The 16,204-nt window shown below is 45.7% G+C and overlaps 1 protein-coding gene across 2 annotated transcripts; it reads right to left on the bottom strand.

Moving 5' to 3' along the window:
• Window positions 1-1,489: 1,489 nt before the first annotated feature.
• IL22RA1 (interleukin 22 receptor subunit alpha 1) lies at window positions 1,490-13,677 on the bottom strand. 2 transcript variants are annotated; one of them, XM_090058378.1, is made up of 7 exons: window positions 13,248-13,677; window positions 10,736-10,874; window positions 7,740-7,921; window positions 6,409-6,584; window positions 5,835-5,973; window positions 4,453-4,574; window positions 1,490-3,553 (listed from the first exon to the last, which is right to left on the bottom strand). In XM_090058378.1, exons 1-7 carry the CDS (start codon window positions 13,288-13,290, stop codon window positions 2,591-2,593), a joined length of 1,764 nt encoding a protein of 587 aa, XP_089914504.1. In that variant the 5' UTR covers window positions 13,291-13,677; the 3' UTR covers window positions 1,490-2,590. The 2 variants fall into 2 exon arrangements, with proteins under 2 accessions (XP_089914504.1, XP_089914505.1); XM_090058379.1 differs by having other exon boundaries at window positions 5,835-5,970.
• Window positions 13,678-16,204: the final 2,527 nt, after the last annotated feature.

Raw genomic sequence — 16,204 nt, 5'->3', positions numbered from 1 at the left:
AGTGCAGCTTCCATTCAATCTCAGATTTCACTGCATCTGAGCCCACTGCCCCCCTTCCTCCCTTTTTCAAATGCCCTTGTTGCCATCATAAACACTGGTAATCCCCAGGGTTAGCATCGAATTGCAAAATCCCACTGAGTTAAGTGGAATTTCACTTTTGATCTCAGCTCCCTCTGGGCTGAGAAAACAGAAACTTGCACCCATGACACAGACTGGCCTCTTCCCCCTGATTGAGCCTTTCATCTACTGTGATAATTCAGTGAGCAAGCCCCCTGGGACCCAAAGAAAGGATTTGCTTACTTCTATAAAAATGATCACATTTCTTCATTAAACTGATCAGCATCAGGATTCAAATGACTTTCCCCTCAGACTTCTTAAAAACACAAGTCAAGTTCCCTTGTCTCCCACTTGAAAAATAATTATTCTCTGTTTTGAAAAAGGGTCTTCTGTGTGTCCTACAGGGCAAGTGAAATTTCCCATTTAGTTTGCTTCTGGCAAGGAGCAAATCCTAGGCTTCTGCAGGCCTCAGGTACAGAATACCTCCGGTTTACTTCCTTCGCTGCAGTTTGTTTTAAGTGAGAAAAGCTGCTGGATTGAGGCCCTTGATGTTACCAGCATTGGGTTGGTGATCCTCAAGCACCATCTTTGCTAGACCAGACGTTAAGTGGCGATGCCTGATTCTGAGCTCCCAAAACGAGTGCTCTAGTCCCAGCTTACTGATGGCCTGAGATCTCATGGTGGCCAGAGGAAACGCTACAAGGACACATTGAAGGCATACATCAAAAAAAGGATGCCAACATCAAGAGTTAGGAGGAGCTGGCTACCAACTGACCCCAGCAGGGAAGAAATCATGGAAGAAGGAAAAAAAGAGGAATCCCTGCCTTCCCCCCCTGCAGAAAAACCTGCAACTTCTGCAGATGGATCTGTGGCTCAAAGATTGGGCTCTTAAATCACCCATCAATGAGCTGTGGCAGCGATCATCCTCAAATCAAGGGCTTGCCACCAACAACAGACCAGGAGCTGCCTATGCATTGCAGGGATTTGGACAGCCAGCACACTATGTATTTACCTGCCATGGCCCAGGGGTTGTATTGCGTTTGGCTGTTTTAAGGATTATGGAGGCCCTGGGCAGTGTGTTAATTAATCATGTGGCAGATATCACAGGGATTGTGCCTGAGTATGCGGCTTTGGACTCATCTGTGTGCTTGTCTTGTGGTTCCCTCTTCATTTTGCACCCTTCAGTGTCTGTGCTCACCCTGCTGAAGGGTCTAGTGGCCCCTTCAAGCTGGGGTACCAGGGTCTTGGTTCCCTGAGCCTGTGGCTTAACATGACACTTATGTTAACTCTGCTTAGGTGTTTCCAGTTTGAGTCTTATCGCATGAAACCCTTCCCATTTGTGGTTTTTAGAACTGTAACTATTGCACACACCAGGTGATAACGCAGCAGTCATATAAAATGAAGATAAGACCATCTTGGCTTATTATGAAAATTAGTAATCTTCATTTACTTGATAAAAGGAACAAAACATAAAAACTGTTTATATTGTACAAGAGAGGTACAAGTGCAGTGCAGTATCATTCTAGCTTCAGTTCTTAATGCTACTGATTATTAGCTCCTCACTTCATTTCCCAGGCCAGTGAGAAGTGCAAGGAAACGCAACAGGAAAAATCTACTGAAAGAAAACGCTGGCTGGAGATAAGGGGTTGCATTGTACACAGACTAACTGGAGTATCCTCTTGCAAATGTTTATGTAGGAGTGTTGATGGAAACAGTTGCAACAAACCAGCAGTACAGCAGCAGCAGCCGTCCCTGTGACGCCTCCTTTCTTTAGTTAGTCTTCACTGGTCAGTCCTCATTTAAGGCACAAACGTTGAACTTGGAGAATATACACCAGATAATTAAGTCACTTCTACAGGTTCAGGAGGGAGGACGATGTGCTAGGTATTAAACTGATGTTACGCTGACCCTAGCCAAGTGTACCTTGGACTAGCCATTGTTTATGTGAGGTTGCACAAGGTGCTCTGGTCAATCCCCCTTGGACAGTAGCCATCTGCACGCTCTAAAACTGTTATGTCCCTTATCAGCATCTGAGAAAATGATGGCGCATGAGAGCCCATCTGAACAAGGCTTGTTTTGAGCCTTGCACTCCTTTACATCTGAATCTCCCCAAGGTTTGGGCATATGTAGATCTGGGGCTCGGTGCTGAAAGACAGGACTTAACTCTGCAAAGTGGATTCTGCTCCAAACTCCCCTCATTTTTTGAGACTGCTGAGTCTGGGGTTGGAGTTTCAGCCCTGTTGTGGGTTTTAAAGTGGGCTGAATTTGAATCTGGAAATGTCTAAAAAATACAGAGGTATTATTAAAGTGCAAACATAATGGAGAGTTCCTGGAAGCCATGACATTAAAGAAACATATGCCTATAATAGCATAATAATGAGCACGCTGTGGAAACTTGGTGACAGATTCATGCTGACCGGTGCCCGACTCCACAGCTATATTTATTTCAGTGGCACTGTGTGCAGAAAAAGACACTACTATCGTAAATAAGGTTGGCAGGATCTAACTCTTAGATATATCATTCATCACTTTGCTAATAGACCAGTGTGTTTTCATCCAGTGCACGCTCCCACTGTAGCTTTAAATCCAAGTCTCTGAAGAACATAGTGAGGGACATGTCACTGTCCTGGGCTGAGCCAGGGGCCTGAGTTGCAGTGCTGCCTGACTGCTTTGCTCTTCTTAGCGCACATGTTGTCGGAAAGCCTGGGGGCGGCAGTTTGTCTTCTGAATGTGACAATGAATCTAACAGCATCTTGCGCGGTGTGCTGTCTTCTCCAGGGAGATCGTCACGGGTACCAACCGAAAGGTGAAAGGGTGCGGGTAAAGGCAACAGAGATCCAGTTTCTGGGACAGAGTTTGTGTCCAGTGTCATGGAGGACAGTAACGGCAGCAGCTCCACAGTCTGCTGTCTGTAACCTCCTCCTCCTTCCAGCAAAGACAAAGGGAGCTGAGGCGCATACAGCTCAGCTGCCTCCCTGTTCATCTGGAACTGAAGCTGCTGGGCTTGCCCTGTGCTTCCCAGCAAGAATGCTGGTTCCTTTATATCATTGCTCTCCCATAACGTTTTCTCCACCAGCTCCGGGCTCTTCTCCCTGTACGTTTCTTGAGACGATGTTCTGCTTGGAGTCTGGAGTATAAATTTGCCACAGACAAACCTCTCAGGGGAAACATCCTTCGCTGTCTGGTTTGTGTCTTCAAGGCAGACCCCATAGGTCAGGGCCAGAGGTTTGTTCTTTGCTTTACATGGTAAGCTGTCCTCGGTTACTCCCTTGGAAGGAAAATCCCTGGCCCAGTCAGGCAGCTGAGCGATGGGCTGGGATGCTGACATTTTGCCTTGCTGTTGATAGGCAGTTTCTGGTGAACCAAATGAATGTGGCTGCTCCAGACACTGGCTAATGCTTGGTAATGGCACATCTGAGGTGAGCAAAGCAGGTTTGCATGAAGTATGCTCCACTGTGAGTGTGAGAGGCTGGAAGGGTGGAATCCCTTTGAAATCCTGTAGCAAGACAGATGTTAAATCAGTTGCATTGAGCCTGTGAATTTTCAGGGGTTGCTTTATATTGGAGCAAAATCCCTTTGAAAAAATGTTAATAGGACCTTGTGATCTGCTTTGCTGGATCTGATCCACAGACCCAGTAGCTCTGGGATCCTACCTCTCACAGTGACGCTTCACTAGAAGGCAAGCATCCTGCTTCACAGTGAGGAACAACTGCACAATCCTGGATGTGAAGGAGAAAATTCTTTCCTTTCCGCTTCAACCCCAGAACGTGGAGCTGGAGTGCCCTGCAGGACTACCAGTGCAGGACTACTAGCTTACCATACAGGACTACCAGTACTGCTCTGGGCTAGGGCTAGGGAAGTGGGCCAAGGATTTCAAAAGTGACTAGGGCTAGTGATTTGGGGTGCCTTCATTTTGAGCTCCACAACTTGCTATATCATTAATGGTGCCCAATTTTCAGAAAGTAGTGAGCACCCATTTTTCCTAAAATCAAGTCTGTTTAAATTCTGGCCAGTCAGGCACCCAGAGTCAGTAGGGGCTTTTGAAAATTCTGGTTATAAAGACACATGAAAATGGAAACCCTGATTTTTGAAATCTTCGGGCAGCTTACCTCAAAGCCTGCCTTCTTCTCAGAAAAATAAACCTGCTTCCTTAGCTTTCTAGCCTAACTCAGATTTTTCAGACCTGCTAACATCTGTGTTACCCTAGTAGTCTGCATTTCTCCATGACAGAAAGAGAAATCTTTTCTGTGTAGGCTCACCAGACTGCCTTGCCATGGGAGACTAACAAATGCCTCATACAGTTACTTCTGCTATACAGTTATCTTCCTCAGTTGGTGATGTCATTATTCTATTAAGCATTTTAGGGATTTACTGCCATGGCTTAAGGGCACTTACCAAAGACTTTGGCTGTGCAGTACGTCGTTTCACATATATATACATCACATAACATGTTGCAGCAAACAGCATTCCAGCAGCGAATATAAGTGATCCAAAACAGTAGAGCAGCCAGGTATTATCTGGTCAGTGGGGAAAAAGAAGTCCACAACATCTAATTCCAGAGACGTAGACTGGAAATAATTTATTGGCAATCTAGCCCAATAGGATTCTTACGTTTAGAACTCTTAAGACTTAATTGTGCCATTAAACACTAGACTCCCTATTATTGCTAATTATGACCAAAACTTCCTGTTCGTTTCTCAGGAGCTGCCAAGAATAACCAATTGCTCTCTTTTTTAAAACTCAGTTGCAACATCTCCTCTAGACTGAACATGCCCATCACTCCACAGCCACCTCTTATTGCCCCAAGTGAAAGTACATTTTAAAAACAAAACCATGAATCATTTACTAGTGGGTACTCTGGAATACAGTTCAGAGAATAACAGCCATAATCTGGTTGCTCATGTTCATGTGCCCCTGATAAGCAGCAATCAAGGAAGTGAAACTCTTTGTATCTCATTCACCAAAGTCAAAAGTCTTAAAAATACAGTCCAGAAGATTTACGAGGCTGATGAGAAACAAGGAGCTAAAACTGTCGTTTGGTAATGGAGCAAAGAGACATACAGGTATATAAATTAGACCAACTAATAAACAACTCTGGCAGAGAATTAGAAGGTTAACCAATGCTCCCTACCAATTATTACTTAGTATGAAAACATTACTTAAATAAGAGGGTGTCCTGTGAACACCACATCTGTCCACCCATTACAATCACCTCCACTCCTATTTATGTTCACATGGATGATCTTCTTTCCTTGGAGTGTCCCCAAGTCTACTCCGGTCATGACTTACATACAAGAGTAACAGCAGGTAAATATTTAATTTATTTTAGCTTCTTTCATGGCCAGTTTGACAGTCCGAAGGGAAATGAGGAGATAGGTCAGCACCATGGACCCATTTACTGCTCTTTGGGCCAATAGCTAGTGCTATACAGGCCTGCAGTGTTCCTCTGATCACAGCTGTAGAATCACTGGGCTTGTACTTCTTGAAGCCAATAGGATCAGGGTCATGATCACTATCAACCTCTTTTCCTTTTCCTTACAACTCAGCTTGTGCAACCTTTGCCCAGGCCAATAGGAATCAGTATTAAGGTACTGGACCCACAGGTATGTGGCCCTGAAAGACTCACAGAGCTAGATTCTAAGCTGGGAAAGTCAATATAGTCCCAATGACTATAGTGGAACTATACCAGTTTACACCAGCAGAAAATCTTGCCCATAATGTGTACTTGATATCTCAGTGGAACCTGTAATTCAGAGGCGCAGACTTCGTAGCCTAACCTGGCAGCGTTCTAGCCTCAAACACTTGGGATTTGCTCTTTTTCTCCAAGTGCTGGATATATATTGTCCCATTATATCCGGTGTCTGGTTCCAAGTGGGAAACTTCAAATTCTTTGTTGCATTCAGTCTTTGTCCACTGCTTAAAGAAAAAGAGGAAAAAAAGGAAAGCAAGGTTTGTATTTTAGAGAGGCTAAATTATAAAACTACCTCGATTTGAATTGCCAAATTCAACATGCATCTCATAACTTTATAAATGCAATCCTTACCAGACTCATTTACCAATAACTCCTAAATTTAGAACCACCCGGTATTTTATTTCATGATTTAACTGTTCACTTTTTGCATTTCACTTCCTGGAGGCAATGAAACCAGAGCACAGTTTCACATTTTGGCTCTCATGTGGAAGCCCGGAAGTTGGGCTTGGGTTACTGACACTTGAAAGGAATATTGACAGATCTGATCTCTTCTTTGAAAATTCTTTTGTTTATCAGAAACCCCATTCACCATGCATTGATTTTGATGTCTTATCCATGCTAGGTTTTACCAAAGCCAAAAGTTAGTAGTCATGATTTACCTCTTGTTGGGTGCTTTGGCTGAAAATTGTCACATGGTACTCAACAGCTCTATAGATGTCCTCAACAGTTAGCTGGTGGTCATCTTTATCTTTGAGTGGTGTGTAGGGAGGCTGAATGAGAAACTTTATGGATCGAACATTAGGAATATACTTCACCTCTGGTGCCCCAATATTAGCTAGAAATGATAAAGTAGGAAAAGTAATTTAATGAGATTGAAGGTGACGAGTTACTGGCACATCTGTTTGGTGAATATCACTATTTCTGGCTAAAATGTTGTACCATCTAGATCTGTCAGATGGACTTGAGACCCCTGTGTGGCTTTCACACTTTGGCCTATATAACTAACTCCTAAACAAGCCATGCCTGTGGCTCTGTCCCACAAAGGAGTTTGACTGCATTTTATGCTTATGGTTAATGAAGTGCAGGTGTTACACCCAACAGTTAGGTTTAATTCAGCTCATGACCATATAATTTAAAAGCAGCCTGCATTGGCTCCTTGATACCACAAGCCTTAAAAAGTCAAGTGAATGACCTTGATATATAGTATAAATTCATCTGTGTTGTGCTTTGGTGAAAGGAATATTTTAATACTTAAGGCTATCATGTGGCTCTTTTATAGTGTGTTTGTGGAAGGCTCTCAGTCTTCTTCCCAAGCACTGTGTTCAAATGCCTCCATGAACCAGACATAGTTATCATTCTCCCAGTGTTAGGAAAAGGAGAACTGAAGTACGGAGACACTGAGGCACTTGCCCAAGGTTAAACTGCACATCAGTGACAGAGATGCACTCTGGGGTTTGGCACTTGAAGCATGCAGCATGTCTGGCTGCTGATCCTGACCACTAAAAGCTCTGTTATCTCACAGCCTCCAGGGACAGATCACTGGCTGCTTGTAGGCTCCCCGTCAAGCCCATCTTTGTTGTCCCTCACATTTCCTGTCTCCCAGCTGTTCCCAAACTTTCTGGGTATGCAACCCCAATCCTAGGTTTGCAGCCACATTTTGTGGTGCAAGCCTGATTTTTCCAGTAGCATTTCAGGACCCATTTGGGACTGTGATCTCTAGTGTGGGAACCACTGCTTTATTCCTTCAGAGCAGGCCACAAATGTCTTTTCTCCAGCATCACTTTGGCTACAAACTTCAGGGTAGGCCTTAGCACCTTCTCATCCTCCCAGCCCCCTCCTCCCCCCACCTCCAGCAGCACAGTCCCTTTCAGAGTTGAAAAGCTGGCAATCCTGTTCCTGTGGACGAATCTGGGCTTGCAACACTGATGTCATTGCAGATGGCAGCAGGATGGAGCCTGCAAGCACCCATGGATTCCACAGAGCCACTTACTATGCTCTTCGGGTTTAAATCTCTGGGAGCAGACCCAGTCCGAGGAGTAGCCATTCGGCGCCACGGCCTGCACTCTGGCGTAGTAGCGCTCAGTGAAGTTTTCCGTCTCATGCGTGAGGTTACAAAAGGGCTGTGAGATGTTCTGGCACTCGGTTTTGTTAAGCCATTTTTTCTCCCCATACCTGAGAGAAGACAAAGTGAATGCTTTCAATCTGCCAGACTGAGGCACAGAAAGGAAATGACTCACCCCAAAGTCAGTAGCCAGTCCAGGACCCAGGTGACACAGATTCCAGACTCAAAGTGGTTTTGAGCCATCTAGGAATGAATCAGTATGCATACTTGGGGCATAATTTCTGGGTCTTTTAAAAGTCCTTTTTTCAGATTCTGATGAGAGCCAGGAACTTTTCTTACATCTTCTACCGACACTGGTGCATTTACAAATCACCAGTAACACAGCGGCACAGAGTTCACATACTCCATTGCGGCAAAGGTATTGAACTAGGTATCATTTTTCAAACTGAATACTTCAGTCACCAAAAATTGCAGTTGCATTACACTGAAACTCTTTGCTATCGGTGCTGGCTTGGGCCAAGAGTTAAAAAAAAAAAAAAAAAAAAAAAAGGAAAATAAGTTTTTGCAGCAAGTAAAGTGCTTTTTAAGAACAGGTTGCTTCCACATTTTTAAATGAAACAATTTGGCATTTCATTCATCATATTTCCAGATTAATTTTAGCTACATTTAATTTTAAAATAAAGGGCTAAAAACGCCTGAAAAAGATTCTTTCATCTGCACCAAAATAACATTTTCTTGGTTTTCACTTTAGTGAGACAAGCCAGAGAAAAAAGTTTCAGACTGATCTGCAAATAAATGTCTTTCTTTGATCTGTCTGTGTTTCAGAAACAAAACAAAAACCCTTATTGTTCCCTTAGCCATACAATGACCTTAAGCACTGTACAGGTCTCACTGGATGTGTGCAGTCTGCCCAGGACACAGCTGGACCCCAATTATATGCCCACAAGCACAGGCAGCTGGTTTGCTAGGTTCTGGTAATCCATGAATCATTTCAGACTCAGGCTTTTTGGATGTCTGTCCCTAGTTTTCAGATCCCTCATAGCTCCAGCTGCCTCTGCTCTTGGGATGGCAGACCTGAGATGTAACCCAAAGTAAAGCAGCTGTAGTTCTCAGAACCCAGGGGTTGCGGTTTTTCTGCATACGGGGCAGTGACATTAGCAAAGGAGCAGCGTGTGGTTCTCATCCCAGAATATGGGCAGGTGGGAGATTGTTTTGGGGTGCTTAAAGCAAAGGATGACAAGGTTCTTTGGGTGAATCTGATATCTTTTATTAGACCAACTAAATAGTTGGAGAACAATTTTTAGGGAAGCTTTCTGGTTCTATAACCCTTTATCAGACTAAGGAAGTTTCAGCAGTTGATGTGTGCTCTTCCTGGATGGAATGAAAAGCAAAGGATGGCTCTAGCTAGCAGGAACCAACACCCTCCTGGGGCCTCTGCATAATCCCACCAGGCCCAGATCCTAAGATTGTCATTTGTTCAAGGCAGACTTATCTTACTTCTCAGTTCCCTCTGAACAAAAGGCAGTGGTGCCTTTCCCTCCTCCTCCTGATCCAAGGGCAGCTGTTCCAGCTCCCTGCTGCTTTTGCATTGATTGTTATAATTAAAGAACAGCTGGGTACTAAAAACTTAATGAGCTGCCCTTTACTTCTCATGCCTGATTATGGAAGCTGCATGAGTTCTGCGCGCAGAAGGTGTTGCTTGCTGTTACAAGCCTGCAGTGGAAGGTAGCCTGGGAGCCAGGACTCATGTGCCCTGTTTCTAATTTTTCCCCAAATTATCATGTTGAAATGTTCTGTTGCCATTTGTGCAAAATGCAGAGAAGCCACTGGAGAGGATGCAGAGGAGCCACTTGGGTCCTGTGAATCCTAGGGACTCTCATGGTTTGTGGGAAGCAACATATGACCTTTGAAGGAGTCTTTGTGTCAAAGAATCACTTTGCCTGGCAATTTTTTGCTAGCTCTGTTAGGCCAAGGGAGTCTCCCTCCCTGGGCTGGAGAAGGCACGGCATATCCAGTTACAGCGGGACAGAAACACAAGCTCTTCTCTGGGAGCAGAAAGCAGGCTTGCAGGAAAACTGACAATAATGCAAAGTCCGTGCGCGCGCAGCTGGGGTAGAATTATTTGCCGTGTTTCAAATCTGGCTCTCAAACATCCCTCCTGAGTGCATTGTTAAACCCTTCTGGGGGTTGACAGGCAGAAGATACGTGCCCATTAGGATTGGCTGAAAAAGGACCACACAATTTCATGAAGCTAAGTTTCCGGGTATTGCTGAAATCATGCTTTTGCCCAGGTTTTCCAACTGTCTCCCCTCCCGAACAATGTTTTACTTGTTACAGTCCATTCCTCATCTCTGTAGCTCAAATCACTTGTTAAAGGCAGGTCACCAGTATTATTTGCATTTTACCAATAAGGTAACTGGGATACAGAGAGAAGGGTCCAGGTGAGTGGCAGAACAGGGACTGGGACTGGCTGCTAGCTTCCAGCCCATCCCCATTCTCAGCTGGGCCATACTTTTGTCTCCAGAGCAGCTTAGCGACTTTTCTTAACATACGGCAAGGGTGGGCAAAATGTGGCCAGGAGGCCAGCTGTGGCCTGCGGGGCCCCTAAAAAATTTAGAAAATTAATATTTATCTGCCCTGGGCTGCCTGTCACGCGGCCCTCAGTGGGTTGCCAAAACTCAGTAAGTGGCCCTCCGCCCAAAATAATTGCCCATCCCTGACATAATGTCACCTGTCAGCTGAGATGAACTCCAAGACCCTGTTCTTTGCTTAGGTTCTGTTCCAAACAGCCATTTTGGTGGCAGCAAAGCAAGCAGCAATTAGCAGTCAAGCCTGCTTTTCTAGCTTAGGCCTTTTTTCTCAGGAAGTATTGGTCTCACAACCTATTCAAACAAGTCACCAAGGAAGACACAAACCCTACGTACTGTTTATACTGGACATTGTACACTGTGCCTGGAGGTATCTCGCCTTCAGTTTCCCACTTCAGGATGTTCTCGAAGTTTGTAGAATAAAACTCTGCATTTCTGAGAAGCAGAAGTGGTAATCTCTCTGCAGTCAGACAGCCTAGGGGAACAAAGGAGCTATTACTACAATGCAGGATCCATGCCACAACCCAGGGGCTTCCAGCTTTGACATGGGCTTCAAAGGCTGTCCCAGGCATGGATGCAGTATGTATCAGTGAGTTAATAAGTGAGGACTAGAGATTTTCTTGCTTACACTAACTGGAGGTGAGCTGAGCATCAGGGGTTTGGCTCTGGATCAGCATTAGGCCAGGGTAGAGGCCAATGAACTTCGCGTGCTGAGAGGAGCATGGATTGTCTATAATGCTGAATACAGGATGATTTTATAGAGCGTGTTACTCAGAGGAATCACTGAATAGCCTGAAAATGGACTCTGGCCTGGGAGTGTCTGCATAAAGGCAGATAATTCTCTGCCCATGTGTATTCTGGTGACTTCCCTGGGCTCAGAGATTTCTCCAGCCTAGGCTTCGCAGCCATGGAAGTCAGTTCTCCCCGGTGAACGGGCTCAGAAAAGTTGGCTCTGCCTCTGCGCATCAACCAGGAAGAACGCTGGCACGAGCCTCTGGGCTTTGAACAGTGCTTTGAGACAAATGTTTCCATGCCTTTTGGCTCCTGTCTTGGGGCTACTCTCCTGCAAACTTACAATGCAAAGTTTTCCTTCGGCTTATTTGTTCCTCCTGAGATTCTGGAATGCAGTCAGTTTTGCTGATTTTGGCCCTTGCATTTGTCTGTCTTCCTCAGAGATGCATCACTTACACAGTATGCCTCCACAGGTCCCCTAGATGTAGTGGCCTGTGTTTTCAAAAGTAGTTGGTGATTTTGGGTCCCAAAACCTGGGACATTTTTGAGAGGCCTAATTTTCAGAGGGCACGTATTCAGCACATGCTGAAACTCAGGCTTCTTTAAAACCTCTAAAGATGGGCACCCAAAAATCCCTACTCATCTTTTAAAACTTAGTCTTGTACTTTTTAAAATTGGTCTGTTACAGGCACCTCCTAAAAAAAAGGAGAGCATTTTGGATGGAGAAGTTTTCTTTGAAATCTGAAGCAGATCACTGTTTTTTGTTTTGTGTTCCCAATACCATTTTAATTTCTTTCCCGTCCAACTACGCAGAAGTAGCCAGAATATATTCCAAACCATTCCTAAATTTGGGGGGTTGTTTTTAGAGTTAGAATAGAGCTGAAAGCCAGTCTTAGCTCTGCAAGGCAACATTTTCAAAAGCAGCCAGTAAGCCCAGGCGTCTCCGTTCCAGACACTCAGTGTGCCCTCTGTTTGCAGAACTGTTGATCACCCAGAGCCTCCCCCCACCCAGTTCAACTGCACTGGGGGCTCTCGGCATGTGTGAAAAAATTAGGCCATCAGAATTGGTGAGTGCTTTGGAACTATTTGGCCTAAATAAACCCCTGCACGGCTGTCGATTTGGCGGTAAACCCATTTTATAGATGAGGAAACTGAGGCTCAGGGGAAGTTTCTGGCTGGCCAAACATCACAGCGAGTTTGTGGCAGAGCCGGGATTAACACACAACAGTTCCTGCTTCCTGTCTCATGCCTAACCCCCAGCTGCCTGTGTGTCAGTAGGGTTCTGCCCGCGTAAACACCACTGCATGTGTGAAGCGAAGCCAGGCACAAGGTCTGGATCCAGCGCTCAGTCCTGATAGCCAGGTTATATGGGTTTGGGCACATTGCTGTCATATCACCAAGGGCATGAAAGGTGTGGTTCCATGGAAAGGAGGTGGCCGGCAAACAGAAATGTCTCTAAGACGCAGCCAAAGCAACAAAGAAACATACTCACAGTGCATGATAAGGAAGTGGAGCTGGCCTCAGACCAAGCAAATTCTGCCCTGACTGGCGCTGCCATTCAGCCCCATGCCAAGTGTGTCAGCAGCGTCTAGCACAACGATCCTGGCTAGGGCACTGCTGTATCACAAAGCTGCGGTAACATGGGTACTGGAGGAGCCCATGTGGGCAGGGTTCAGTCCCAAATGTTCCCCGGTCTGAAAGGCTCGTCTGCCCCTAGCGTTTTCTCTTGCCCCTTTCCCTGCATTTCCCTGCTTTCCTGGCCTCAGATCTAAAGCCTAATGAAGTCAGTGTGGCTATCTTTCATTGACTTTGACAGGCTTGGGATCGAGCCCACGGGAGCTCCGGAAGGTAGGGATCAAGGCGTCTGTTTATGAATCCATACAGCACGGGACACTCCAGGGGCCCCGTGGAAATAACTACCTAGCAAATAACCCTGTTTGCAGAGAGCATAAAAAGCAGTCTGGAGAGGAGCTAACTATCTGTGTCTCGTTCCAAGCGAGTCAAGCGACTGCCACCTGTCCTGTGGGACCCAGCCTTGCTCGGCTAATCCTGCTACAGCAGAACGATCAAGGTTAATAAAGCCTCTGGTTGAAAAGAAGCAAAAGCCAGTACTTACCCAACAGGGAGCATATGGTCCAAAAGATCAGAGCCTTCTTCATGAATAACTCTGCAAGCTGGAACGCGAGCTCGGGCAGTGGTTCCCCAGCCCAGGTGAAGCACTTCTGAAGGATACAGACTTCTTGCTGCTTTGAGTCTGGTCTGTGCTGGTTGCCCCCTAACAGGCTGCAGAACTACTGGCCTGTCTGTATTCACATTTGAGCTAGCTCACCATGCCAACTCCGCTTTTGTGCGCCTCTCTGTGCGTGCGCAGGTGTTGTGGGTGAGAGGAGGCAGTTGAGCTCCCAAATGCCTTTCGCCCACTGGGTACACACACCTCAGTGCAAAGGTGCTGGAGCTGGCGGGCTAATAGATCCTCAGGTTTCTGAACTAGCGCCAGCAGCCTGCTCCCTGGTAAGGAACTTCCTGCCTAGAAATCATTGCCAGCCTTTCCCACTTCTGAACCTTGCCTTTCTGGTCTGGTGACTCTGCTCTCTCATACTTTAACACATGAAACCTGTGTGTGCGCATGTGTGGAATTGTATAACCATTGCAGACAATGCTCCTTGTTTGTCAAGAAGCACCTCTGCGGGCTTCCTTGAACCACAAGTCACCCACGCTCCCAATTCATAAGCTCTGACACTGTTTTAGCCAACGTACATGCTGAGCCCGTGGCCCTCCTGGTTGGAATCTGAACTACAGCAGTGTGTCTTGGCCTCTATATTAATGGTTAGTCTTTAAGGTGCTTCCCTGCCCTGCCTTCTGCATCAGTGGTGCTCAGCCTTTTGGCGCTGAGGGCCCGATGAGTAGCGTAGTCTCTGTCTAACCTGAAAGACTCTAACCCTGGGAAAGTTCACAGGCATAGTCTGTGTGTGGGAGCTCCCCTGTCACTGCACGTCAATTTTAAGGGAACCATTGCTCTTAGTCCTATCTCCTGCAGCCACCAAGAATAGTCCACATCCATCATCTTCATAACCATCCTTCAGGTATTAGAAGACCATTATCAAATCCCACCTCAGTCTTCTCTTCTCCAGACTAAACAATCCTAGTGCTTTCAGCTTTTCCTAGTAATTTTGGTTGCTCTCTGCTGGACTCTTTCTAATTTGTCCACCTCTTTCTTGAAATGCAGGGCCCAAAACTGGGCATAGAGCTCTAGGTGAGGCCTCACCAGTGATGAACAGAATAGGAGAATCGCTTCCTTTGACTTGCAAGTCACATTCCTGTTCATACAACCCAGTATGCTCTTGGTTTTTTGCAACGAGAGCACATTCTTGGCTCATATTCAGATTATAAACTACTGTGACCCTCAGATCTTTTATTTGTGCAGCACTGTAGCCTAGCCTGCTGTTCCCTAGTCTGTATTTGTGCTTGCAGTTGTTCTTATTAAATATTATTTAGTCGATTTTGGACCCTTTCTCCAGTCTGCCCAGGTCGTTCTGAAGTCGAGCCTTACCCCCCCGCCCCCCGAGTCTGGAATTCCACCCAACTTGATGTCATTTGCAAATTTGTTAAATGTGTGCTCAGGCTAATCCTCCAAACCATTAATGGCAATATTAATCAATACTGGGCCCAGGACAGGCCCCTGGGGAATCCCAGTTGATACCTCCTTCCATGCTGACTACTAGTTCAGTATGATGATCCAACCAGTTGTGTATTCACCTTGCAGTACTTCTAGCTAGTCTGTATTTCCTTAGCTTCCCAACAACGAATTCATGGTGGCTGTTCCTGATCACCTCGTTCTCCCCCAGGTGCTTAGAAACAGATTGTCTGAGGACCTGCTATATGATCTTTCCTGTTGTCAAGGTCCAACTGACTGGTCAGTAATTCCCCAGGTCCTCCTCCTTCCCTTTCTTAAAGATGAGCACTACACTTGCCCTGTTCTTGTCATCTGTGGCCTCACGTGACAACCATGAGTTTCCATGAGTAAGATGCAAGCTGTGGCCCATGGCCAGGCAGTGCCCCTGCTGCACTGAAAATCTTCTGCATCTCTCTTATCTCACTGTGCCATCAGGTTCATTAAACAAGACCCATCTATTCATCAGCACAGCATGTCTCATCAGATAGGGCCTTTGTTAAGGTGTCCCCTGGCTGAAGCCTGCAAAATTGTTTCCATCTTTCTTCCCCTCAGAATTCCTGTTACCAGCCTATGTTGACAGCCGCTTATCACTGGTCCTGACACTTATTAGTACATGGATGAAGGTGATTGCACTAATTCTCTGTGATTCTGTCATCATCTGAAAGGCTTTGAGAATACCACCTACTTTGCTTATTTCTACCCCCATTCCTGCCCTCTCACAATAGGTTTCTCTTCAGGTAGACAAAGCCAGATCTGTTTAAAAGTATTTAGGTGTCTAACAGTGCAGAGATGTGAGTTGTGGGGTTCTCTAAAAGTGTGCCTAATTCACACTCTCGGGTATCCAGGTTGTAGCTGTATTGGTCTAGAGAAAGAAGCAATCAGGACTCATGGTAGAGGTGATAGCTTTTATTAGACCAACTAGATCTTTGCAAAAAAAAAAAATCTTTATTTGCAAGCTTTCAGGCACAAACGCCCTCCTTCAGGCATCAGAGAAAAGATTGTAAAAGTTCTCCTGGGTAGAAATGAAAGTTCATATTTCGTAGGTGAGGTGAAGGTGTAGTAAAATCTCCTGTTTGGAACAGTTCATTTTAGATGCAGATTGGATTCAGACAAAAGTTGGCATAAGCTGTTTACCTTGAAGTTGCTTGGTGGTAAGCAGGATGTAGTCGTATTTCCTTCTGGTTGTGGTGTTTCATGTTTCGCAGAGGAGTAAACAGATGGAAGGCTCTCCGGGGCAGGCACCACAGGGCTCAGCGACGCGTGTGTGCATCGCAGAAGCCGCTGAAGGCAAGAAAGCTGCGTGTGCATGTCAGCTGCCCAGCAGGTAAAGGAAACCCAGCAGGTCTCTGAGGCCTGTGGTGAGGCTCTGTGATGATGCAAATTGCCTCCAAGAAAGGCAG

This window comes from Crocodylus siamensis, chromosome 7 (assembly GCF_052110815.1).
Source record: "Crocodylus siamensis isolate JL-2025a chromosome 7, ASM5211081v1, whole genome shotgun sequence".
NCBI lineage: Eukaryota > Metazoa > Chordata > Crocodylia > Crocodylidae > Crocodylus > Crocodylus siamensis.
Note: the sequence above shows the minus strand (reverse complement) of the source record. Positions and strands in the feature narration are given on the sequence as shown.